Source organism: Euprymna scolopes, chromosome 23, assembly GCF_053919585.1.
Source record: "Euprymna scolopes isolate OS-2025 chromosome 23, ASM5391958v1, whole genome shotgun sequence".
In the NCBI taxonomy this organism is placed as follows: Eukaryota; Metazoa; Mollusca; class Cephalopoda; order Sepiida; family Sepiolidae; genus Euprymna; species Euprymna scolopes.
Window position 1 is genome coordinate 59,868,266 of NC_136504.1, and position 12,229 is coordinate 59,880,494.

At 33.2% G+C, this 12,229-nt stretch overlaps 1 protein-coding gene across 4 annotated transcripts in view; it reads right to left on the reverse strand.

Moving 5' to 3' along the window:
• Positions 1–1,542: 1,542 nt before the first annotated feature.
• Positions 1,543–12,229, reverse strand: part of LOC145245936 (peptidoglycan recognition protein 1-like) — a 49,892-nt gene continuing 39,205 nt past the window's right edge. For all 4 annotated transcript variants that reach the window (XM_080107693.1, XM_080107695.1, XM_080107694.1 and 1 more), the window contains exons 2-3: positions 6,573–6,791; positions 1,543–2,057 (exon numbers count right to left, since the gene is read on the reverse strand). In XM_080107693.1, coding sequence (XP_079963819.1) covers positions 1,708–2,057; positions 6,573–6,791 — 569 coding nt within the window. In that variant the 3' untranslated portion in view covers positions 1,543–1,707. The remainder of the gene's footprint in view (positions 2,058–6,572; positions 6,792–12,229) is intronic.

The following is a 12,229-nucleotide window of genomic DNA, read 5'->3' on the forward strand; positions in this document are numbered from 1 at the left end:
ATATATATATATATATATATATATATATATATATATATATATATATATATATAGTGATGGGACAATTCCAATATCGATCTTGGCTTGAGGTAGTCGCTTGTCTAGCCGCACTGATAAGCTATGAAACAGTGAAACAGTACCGTATGTGGATGACTATAATGCTCCTATCTTGGGTTGAGTATATTGGGAAGTGATATACAATCTGCCATTAGCGTATTAAGCGATGCTTTTTGTGTAAACACATTGAGTTTATGTATTTGGACAATGTCAAAACATTGTTAATTCACTGACCGCATAGCAGCAGCCGAATAGCACAACAGTTAGAAGCTCCGACTGTCGTTTGGGCGGTCAGGTTTCGATCCTAGCTTGAGGTAGTCGTTTGTCTAGCCGCACTGATGAGCTGCGAATATATATATATATATATATATATATATATATATATATATATATATATACACACTCTTAGATGAAGTACCTATATCTATGCAGATCTCCCCTTTGTTTTGACACAGTCCACAATCGACTTTGTAATCTAGTGGGGAAAGATATCTTCCATTCTCTGCAGGCTTTTCTTAGCAAAGAAATAGTGCTAGTCTGTCTATTGTTTCTATGAAAGGTGATAGACTGATCTTAAACATGGTTCCCTATCGTAAAACATTCACTGCAAGAACTCTTTATTACTAATGAAAACTTTCCTCTCTTCTGTGTAAAAACATCAAACATCATTTTCATGAACAGAGTTTCTTTCCAAGAACTTTCCATCGACAAAACACGTTAAAATTGGACTGCTTCCCTGCAGACTACAGCATGGTCGTCTTCAAATCAAATGCGAAATACTTAACATAAACTCACAAGAATTCAAACTGAATTCAATTCATTTAGCAATTTTAACCTATATCATATTCATCATAATCTGTCTGCCTGTTTCACTTTTTCTCAGAAATTACTTGGCCGATCTGTCTGAAATTTTGTATGGACCTTTTTCATCATAAGGTGCAGCAAACTAAAGTATTGCAGTATCTGTTCAGTTGATGATTAGGGATTAATATAAATTAACAGGGATTAGTCATCACAATACCAAATTTATGTTAGAAGTTGTTTTTTTTTCCAGAAACTACTTGGCCAATCTGGCTGAAATTTTATATGTACCTTCATTATGATAAAGCCCAGCAAAGTAAGTATTATGGTATCTATTCGATGCACATTTATGGATTAATAAGCATTAGTCACCACAATACTTCATTTACTCTTACCTTTTCTTGGAAACTACTGGGCAGATCTGACTGAAATTTTGCTTGAATCTTTGTGATCATAAGGTGCTATAAACTATTATGGTATTTGTTACATGCATAGTTAGGGATTAATAGAGATTACTATTAATAGTCACAAAGTTAACCATATTTATCCATCAATTGCCCAAAACGTTATGAAAAATAACACTCAAGATGAGAACAGTAGTTCGAATAATCCAAAATATTACGATTTATCGATCCATATCTAAAAAACATTCAGAAACATTGTAAGAAATTAAAAACTTTAGAATTTCAAGCTTTGCATTTGATGTTTAATATATACACTCATACAGACAATTAAATATGTTCAGTAAAATTATGTAATTAAAATTTTTTAATTATTTTTTTTTTTTGTTGTAAGAATGGTTTCATTCTTGCATCATTTTGTCCAATGCTGGTGTTGAATTCTTCGAGTTTAACCAATAATGGTATCTACACCTTGTTTGTTTAAATAAAAATGTGGCCACGTTTTAATCAACTCATAGAACTTATCACCTGGACAAGCGGTTTCGCGTACGTTCCTATGTCCATATAATAAATAGTCTTTGGTGATATTGTTCTGTTTAATACCACATACGATAAGGTTATTGACAGCATCTAATGCCTTCTTGTTTGGCAGCCGGTCTGAGAAATCGCCCATTACAGATATTGCAACGGCATCACGATTGTATCCTTTCGTATGAGCTCCCTCACGATTCCAACCACGACCTTCGTACACACGTCCGTCCTCGCCAACCAGATAATTGTAGCCGATATCGAACCATCCTATAAAGACAAAAAACGCAATAAATTATAAAGAAAACATTTTATATCCAATATCAGTATTAAATTAGATTCGGTGCTTATCCAGAATCTGATCCACAGCCGCATTGGATTCTTCCAGCGATTTACGGCAAGTGGTTGGAAAAGTTGCCAGCAAAAACCGATACAAACACTACCAGACACTAAATTTAAAGCACTACAAACAAAATTTAACACTAGTGGATAAGAAGTGTAATTATATAAAAAAATATTTCTATTTTTGTCAAGAAAATTATCATTATTTTTCCAGTAAAAGTTTCAAACAAATGATTTTTTTAAATATAGAAACAGCTATGAACGAAAATAAAAAGTTTTTTTTTCATGGAAATTATTGTAATATAAATTAAAGTGTAAACTGTACTATATTCAATTTATATTCTATTATGTATTTGCAAAACGGCTTCTTTTGCTTATGTCAGCTAACTAGTTTGAACCTAAGGATGTTTTATGATGATAGTGATGATGTTTTATGATGATAGTGATGATGTTTTATGATGATAGTGTTGGATATGTTGTTGCAAGGTGATGAATGCTATTACTGTTATTTATGGATATAGTTTTTTTTTTCTAATGTGATGTAATTGCGTGTTCATTTAATATTTGCGATTTGTTTTTCTTTTTTTTTTTACATAGGTGTGTGTGTGGAAGCGATTTAGTTCATTAAAGCCTAGTCATAGGTTATAATTGTTTTTTTTTTTAACACAACATGTATTTAAGATTTTGTGTGTTTTTGCAAGGAAAATTTAAATATATTTTATTGACATTTTTTTTTGTAATGACCAAAACAATTATTCCCCAGAAACAATTATAATTGAAAAAAAAAAAAAAAAAAAAAAATAGTATCAGATACGTGATCTTTCCCTATTAACGAAAACATCGTCTGCTGATGCTGATTGTTGATTGGCTAATCATGTCGACTTTTTTTCACCCGGCAGTTTACCATAAACTACTGTAAGATGCCAACACAACTTTGGATCAGGTTCTGAATCAGCACCAAACATTTTCTCACATCATCTTCACCGGTTTGAATGTTATCCGAAATTCCCAGCCACAACAAAGAAAATCAAATACATGCCTCATCCCCATTGTGGGTAATAATAAAAGTAATGCACAAATAACAAAATTACACGTTGCTGTTTAAAATACAGGGTAGAACGATAAAAATTGTTGCCCTAAAGAAAACACTACAGCTTTATTTTAAAACTTTTATTGAAAAAAAATCAATTCGAGTAACTTGATTGTGTAGAGCTGACATCTATTCAATATAGTTGCTTCAGCCTCAATCACCGCCTCGATACGGGTCTGAAACTGGGAGCATGCCTTTTCCACAAGCACCGGAAAGCTCAGCGGATGGCAGCGATTAGACCGACTTTGGTGCTGTGGGAGGTCATGTTGGTGATGTTCTTGACGTATGACTAAACGATGAAGTCCAGTGGATTCAGGTCGGAGGAAGAGGGGGGGGGGTAATGAGATAAAAAAAAGTCTTAGCACTCCTTCTGAAGCCAAGCCTGGGTCTCTTTGAGCTTATGGGCTTGACGCAGAGTTACTACTGGTTACAAACACATGTAAACTGAACTATTCTCTCCTTCAACAAGCTGACATAATAATAAATCTGTCTTTACTCACAAGAACACTTCCAGCCACAAACCCTGTTTCCCTTTTCTACATGCTACTAACAAAGATGACAAATAAAGCTGCTTTTTAAATGTTAAAATGAGACTTCCTTTCGTTGTCTTCATTTTTAACTAAAAGTTTATCAAAATCTTGCATGGAATATACATTGCTGATCAAAAATTTTAGACCATTTTAGAATTTAAAAAGAAACCTTTTTTTAAGCATAGATTTTTAAACTTTTCCGACTTAAGGTTACTAATACAACACTCTAAAAGGTTATGGAAACAAAAAGGTACATTCCAAAAATTTTATTTAAATTTTTATCAAATTAGGCTTTTTACACATGATGAAAATTATAAGACCAAGGGTATAAATTGTTAGATTTATGGTAATTCTAATGTTTTTAGTTCAGTTAGAGATTAGCAATCACTGTGTAAAGGTGTTACCATGCCTAAAGCAAGAAAACTAACCGAAATTGAGCTCTCTCGAATTCTAGGATTCCATAAGCAAGGTTTGTCACATCGAGCAATAGCAGCTAAGGTAAATCTTAGTAAAACTGTTATTTGCAACTGTCTAAAGAACACTGAGAATTATGGAAAAGAAAAATCCTTTGGTAGTCCGCCCCCCCCCCCAATTTCTCCTACAAGAGAATCAGACGGATTGAGTAGGAGAATCAGACGGGTTGTTATGAATGACAGAGGACTTTCTTCTAGTCAAATTAAGGCGGTTACACATGCTGATTGCAGTCCAATAACCATCAAATGACACTTACAACAAAAAGGCATGGTAAATAAAAAGCGTAAACAAATTCCTCGATTGCTTCCACGTCACAAAGTGGACCACTTAAGGTTTGGTTGTGAATGCCAAACCTGGAACGTTGAAAAGTGAAAGAAAGTCCTGTTTTCTGATGAGAAAAATTCAATTTAAATGATCCTGATGGCTTCAAGCGATATTGGCATGACAAAAACATGCCCCTTGAAATTTTTCCACACATCATAGTGGTGGAGGATCTGTAATGGTACGGGGTGCCTTTTCTTACAGAGGGACGATGGAGTTCCAAGTGGTGCAGGGTCGTCAGTCAGTAGCTTGTTATGTTAGCATGCTACAAAAAGCATCTTTGATGATGGAGGGTCATCGTTTGTATGAGGATGGATGGTTATTCCAACAGGATAATGCTGAAATTCAATTTTTCTGTCACATAATCTAAAAAAATACATAAATAAAAAGTAGAATCTCATTTTTTAGGTAGTTATTAACTAAAGGTTTTATTTATTTATTTTATTTTTATTATTATCATTATTATTATTATTATTATTATTATTTTAAATTATTACTTTTATTATTATTATTATTTTTTATTTATTTATTTTTATTTTTTTCCGTTTTACAGTAACACAAATCAATCTAATAATCGACCAAATAATTATTAGAAAAATTACAAGGGAAAAATCATTAACTTTTCTTCATAGAGGAAAAGTAGAGAAAAGTTAAAAGAGTTTCCCAATATTAAGAATGGTTTTCTAAATAGTAATATATGTATATGTGTACGGGCTTTGTATCGTGTTTCAGAAAATAGGAACTCCCGATTTCTAGAAAATTTATAAATAATGTGATAAATAATGGACAATGAAAAATCACGCCTTCTCATGTCCATGATATGAGAAAACACATAGACACATCCAAGGTGCGTGGGTCTGATCTTATCCCTTCCATACTAGTTAAGAAATGCTCCGTTGAGCTAGTTCCTATCCTCTTCAAATACTTTCAACAAATGTTAAGCCGAGTCGCCTCTGTTGTACCAGTATTCAAGAATTTCAGAGAAAGAACTGACCCACCCAATAATCGCCCCATCAGTCTCCTGCTCCTCTTCGCTAAAATCTTTGCATCTTTAATCAATCGAGCACTAGTCCACCATCTTGTAAATGCTAAGATTCTTTCTGACTGACTATGGATTTAGGCAGGCCGGTTCTATTCTACTGCAGATATTTTAACCATCATTTTCTAATGCATATACCACGCATTGAATAAGACGGGGAAAACTAGAGATTTACCCATGACAAGGTCTGGCATGAAAAACTTCTCACAAAAATTAAATCCGATGGTATTTTTGGACAAATACTCAACATACATCCGACTAACCCAACAAGCAGCAAAATCCCACGTCTGTACTGTTGATTTCCTGAAATGCCAGAAAGGCTTCTACTCTAATAGTTTCTTCTCTCTAACTGCTAGACTTTGGATTTTCCTGCCTGTTTCCTGTCTCTCATGCTATACTAACATGAAGAAGTTTAAATGTGAACAGACATCTCGCTGCTCAACTCCCCACACTCCCGTTAGACACGATTCCAAATAGTAGCCTCCCCCCACGCCCAAGTGGCAATATGTCTTGTTTGAGGTGGAAATGAGTTAAAACACACACACACACACACAAAACTTTTGAAGAGATATTCACACACGTCATACACATTGTAAGAAATGGAGTTTGTCGGTTCTGAAACTAGATCACTAATTTCACGAGAATTTTCGAGTATTTCTCTCAAAGAATGTACATATGCCGGCCATCCATGTGTAAGTCCTGAATTTTCCTAATTCCATCAGAGCATGTAAAAACATTCTTTTATCTCTTGTAAACTCATCTGTCCTGAGAGATGGTCTCTAATTTGGCAAGTTAAATGCTTGCACCAATGAACACCGGGCTTAAAGATTCAACATATATTCAAAATGGTAATGGCGACTCGGTTGCTACTACTCATGCACACAAGTAATACACAGATAAGAGATACAGTTCATCGATTCCTAAACTGGATCCGTATTTTCAAGGGTACGTTGCAGTATTTCTCCGGTAAAATTTAAAACTGTACCTACCTCGGTCGTCCATATGAAAGTTCTGGATTTTTCTCATTTGCTCGGAGCATGTAGAGATGTTGGTGCAATAATCCATTGCTGTGTGGTGTATGAAAACCATTTTGACGGGCATCGGTATAGAAACGACTTCTTTGGGTGGACGCGCACCCCACTCACTTCGGCTGACCAGGGTAACGCCTTTACAGGTGCCATTTCCGAAACTGCAAGCTGAGGACATTGCTGAAGTATAAAAAAGATATCGACGAGTAAATGAAAATGGGAACGTTTGTATTATGCGAACACTAGAATATCTTCTTTCTATAGAAAAGTCAGTGTTTGTTTTAGTGTTATAAAAAATGATATCTTAACAGTTACAAAATTGAAATAAACTTATGCAAAGGTTAAATCTATATATTAGTAGGATAGCGTGCCTGTTATTTGTTTTGTGTGTCGACAATCGTTTAATTGTTATGGACTTCCATTTCTTGTAATAAATAATTTTACCAACAATGCTTCATAAGTTTTGGTTTCGGTTTCGACTATAGCTGATGGATCTCCAGTAACCTATCTTTTTTATAAATATTTTTATCAAGAATTCTTCATAAGTTTTGGTTTCAGTTTCGGTTATAGCTGAAGGAACTCAAGTTAAATATGTATATTTTTTTTTCGTAAGTTTTGGTTTCAGTTTCGATTCAAGCTGATGCACCCCAGTCATATGGATATATTTTATTTATTTTTGAAATCGCAACTTTATAAATATACAAGAATCGATAGAAAATTAACTCTATAATAATATATACGACATCTGCAAGAATTAAAATATCATATTTAAACGTACTTTACGACCGGCCTACGTCGGGCGTCCCTGCTAGCTTAGATAAATACTTTTGCTGTTTTAACAAAAAATCTACAATAATATTAGAGCGGCTCCATTTACGCTGAACATCTACAGAATGCCAACATCAATATGTGAATGAGTCCCTTAGGAATTTCCACAGGTCCTGCTAGCCTATATATTAATACGATAACGTTTGGGTTATTTCGTGTGTCACATCTTTTTTCTTCCGAGTGACTGTCGTTTAATTGTCACTAACCTGGGTACTCGGCGTTGCTCGGGTGTTTGGAGGTGTATGTTGAGAAAAAAAAAGAAGAAGAAAGTGATAGTAGGCAGGCAGGCTCGAACCTGTATCGCGAAGAAGGAAAAGAACGTGAAAAAAAAGCGTGACGTCTTTGTCGTTGCGTTGATCACAAAACCGAAAGTAGCGAAGGTTTAAATTAAGGTTAGTCAATCGAAAAGAGAAGATAACTTTCGAAAATATCGGCGAAAAAAGCGGCCTCTCCCTGTAGAAAAGTGTCTAGTTTAGGGTAAAGAAATTAATGTCTTTAGCCAATTTTTTATATTTGTCATCCAAAGGGTCGAGCTTCAAAATGATACCAACCTCGTGAAAATCCGTCGCCTCTGTCGAAAGTTTAAGCAGACATACACACACATACATACATGCATACATTTAAACAGACAGGTGAGATTTATATCATAGAAGATGACCTTCCATTTCTTTTAATAAATAATTTTACCAAAAATTCTTCATAAGTTTTGGTTTTGATTTCAATTATAGCTGATGCTCTCAAGTCATATGGATATGTTTTTTTTTTTAATTTTTTTTTTTAAATCACAACTTTATAATATATAAAAGTTGATCGAAAATTTACTCTATAATAATATATACGAAATCTGCATGAATGAAAATATATTTAAGCGTATTTTATGACTGGGCTACGTCGGGCGTCCCTGCTAGCTTAGATAAATACTTTTGCAATTTTAACAAAAGAGCTCAAAGTGTAGTATCTGTTCTTCAGATGCTGCACTTCTATTTCTTGTTCTCTTTCGGTGGAGGAGAAATCCTTCACGACTGAGACAATTCTTATTTTTGTACCTTTTCTCCACGTTAAAAAACGACCCTGGTGTCTAACTCTGTCCCGTGGGGAGGCATAGTAAATAGGTACAATAATATCAGGACGTCTCCATTTAAACTAAATATCCACAGAATGCCAACATCAATATATTACATATGAAAGAGTCCGCTGTGGAATTTCCACAGGTTCCACTAATTAACGCTAATAAAAAAGAAATGTGGTATGTCAGTTTTACCATCAGCCGTAGTTTCGGTTGGAGACTAACATTTTATGTCCAATTAGGGAATGCCATCCAATACAGACTAGACATAAACCAAGTATCATATTTAAGATGCTTTAAAATATTTTACTTGACAGTCGGCTATCTTTATTCTTCAGATTGTCAATGTCGAATAATTTATATTCGTATATTTACGTTTTTAGTAACGCACCTGTTGTAGTCCCAGGTGTGAAAACTACAATCTTTTCGTTTATTTTCTGTTGGATAAACACATTTTCTCGTTACTAAAATGGGTATTTTGTTTTTAAATCCTTTTATTATAACCACTTATTAATTTAAAAGAGAAAATTGAAGTTCTGGTTACTGTTGCGGCGCGTTTATATTATGTTCAAAGTTGAAAATGAAGTGTTATTTGTCAAATAAAAAATTTGCAAGGACAATACAAAATTCAATGCGCAAAAGGGAAGGGAAAAAGCAGTGATATGTGAAAACCTTGATGTCAAATACTATCGTCCAATCGTAGTTCCGGTCGCAAACTAACACCTTACAGACAACGAGGAAACTCGTAGACTAAATCGATCCAAAATACAAACTAGATATAAACTAAGTTTTTGTTTTCACTTCAATACATCTAAGATAAAGGACACTGCCACTGAGACGAAAATGGCTATGGATTAAGGACCAGATTTATTGAGGCATTCTAAGTGAGGTGATGTGCAGCAATGCCCTTGTTTACATTACATTTATAATTCTAAATATTGGAACAGTCGAGAAAACAACGAATTTGAAATGCAAGCGGTTCGAACAAAGCTATTAATGTCTAAACTCCTCCTACGACCTTTACGGTGAAAGGGTGTGATTCATGGGGTTGGGGGAGGCTATTTACAGCGAGAACACACATTCCGTTGAAGTACTTGTAAGACAAACACAAAGGTTCAACATTGCGGCGATGGAACAGGGACCGGAGCTTGCTAGATAGTGCGGAACCTATTAAAGATACAGCATAACACAATCAGCCATTTTAATTCTTCAGATGGTGAAATCCGAACACTTTAAACACTAAAACTGTTTAAATTTTTTTCGTAAAAGGTGGCTATCGAGATTAAAGAAGGCCGATGCGCATGACAGCGTGACGTCATTATCAGATCCACTTGTAGGTATTATGGCCTAGGCTATAAGCAGCAGTTTCATCTAGTTTTCAGTTTGCTGTTTAACATGGTGTATTCTTGCGTTGTTCCAAATTGCCAGAGAAATTATCCAAAAGGCCCCAAAGCACATATATTTTCCTTTCCTAAATTTTCTCAATTTGAATACGTGCCATTAGAAGGGAAAATTTTATTCCAATCAAATATAGTAAAATAAGTAATGTTATTTGTTCATAATCAAACGTGTATTTAATTAGAACTGTATTCAGGTACTTTCATAACGTTTGATAACATTGTTAATATAAATTAAAGAAACAATACTATTTATTGCTAATACATCAAATATTATGTTGATATTTTTAACTGTTTATTTTCTAAAAAGTCTATCAGGAAGGTTGAGAATTTAATTTAATTTTGTTTTAGTTTTTAAAATTATAAACAAACAATTTTTACATGAGAATAATTGTCAAAATGTATTTTTAATGATAAATAAAACCTTTCATTGAGTATTTCCAAATATTTTAAAATTTTATATATTTTTTTCTAAAGTCGGTTTGAAAATTAATCACCACGCGGCTATTAATGAAATTACCGGTAACTGGGCGTTATATATTAAAATTGATGGTTTCTTCTTAGAATTATAAACAAATAATTTTTACATGAAAATATTTGTCAAAAATACTTTTTTTAAAAATTTATTTACTTGCCTCCCCACGAGGGCACAGTTAGACACAAGGTCGGTTTTTAATGTGGAAAAATCTAGCTCCCCAAAAGGGGACACTCTGGATAGAAACAAAAATAAAATAAAAATTGCCTGTAATGAAGGATTTATCCTCCACTGACTGAGGACAGAACAAATAAAGTGTAGCATCGGAACAGATACTGCACTGTGATAATTATTATTGTAAATGTTTTTTACTATCTTTTCTTAGATTTTAACAATAGTTTACATTATGGTATGAATGTTTTCTTTAATTATGTTTTTAGGTATGTGAATATCATTTTTGGCCTGAGGATGTAATAAAGGAGAAGTCAAGATTCGATGATAAAACGTTGTGAAATAAACACGCAAGATGAGAACATTAGTCCGAATAATCTCTAAAGTTCCAAAAAATAACAATCAACCCATGTGATTTTTCTCTAAATTAAATTAAAAAATATTTCTGCACCAGTAAGTTTTATTGTTTGTTTGTATTGAAATTATTTGTTTGATTTTAATTTTTTGTATTTTATCGTTTGTTTTCATTCTTAAAATTATTTATCGATGGTTTTCACTTTTAAAATTATTCATCGTTAGTGTTTAATATGTTTTTTTAATTCTTTGTTTCCTAAATTCATAATTCAGTTTTATCAGTATTAAATTGTATATTGCTTTAAAATTACTTAATTTTACATCGATAATATTTATATTTTATATTGAATAAAGTTCAGTTTCAGAATTAATCGAACTGTGTTCCTTTTTCTTTTTAAAAATGTTTTATTGCTCTTTTTCAAATGGCCCTGATATAGTACTGACAGTCAGACAAATCTTACCTACATTGCATGCAGACATTTTTCAGTTAACAGGCCTTCTTACTCTCGGTGGCCGTGATTTTATTCTGTTGATTTCGTATTGTTATAAAGCAACCGTTTATTTTCGGTAAAATTTACTGAATTAAACTTTCGTAATTTGTTATCAACTTTTAAGTTTTAGGCCAATGATTTTCTGTAACATTTAGTGACGTAATAAGACATCACTAAATCTTAAGACCTACCTAATAAAACCACTTAAGCAAAATAATACTTTATTCATTCTCATAGCATGATACACCGATTTCGGATCTTTTCTTACAATTCGATGACCATTGAACTTATGAATTATGGAATATGCATTCCAATCAACGTAGTAACATGAGAATATTTTTTGTAAATTTAGAAGAGATTGTGCCATTGAAACGGTACAATAGCAACTAAAAAAAACAAAACAAAACAAAACAAAACAAAAAAAGCATTAACATTTAAAAGCAAGTAATAGATATCCACGTTTTCTATTTCACAATTTAAATAAAGGTTTCTTGTTCATTTTTTCATTGTTATATATATTGAATCCCTTTTTGAAATTGTGAATTTTTCAGCGGTTAGTCGAACTTAGTACACAAAGAAATTTAAAATGTATTAAAGTCGAGGACAATGAATACATAGAAAAAAGTAGGACAAAGAAAAAAAAAGAAGGCTTATATACAACGTTATGAAATAGTAAACAAATTATTCGAATAAAAAGATATTTGAGATACCTTTCGACCGACTCATTTTCAGGTATCCCGAAGGTCATCTCAGACTGTTTCGCTGTATCACAGCGCTTCAGTGCGATTAGTCTAGCACTCATCCGAAGCCAGAAATCGAACCTACAACCATCTAGT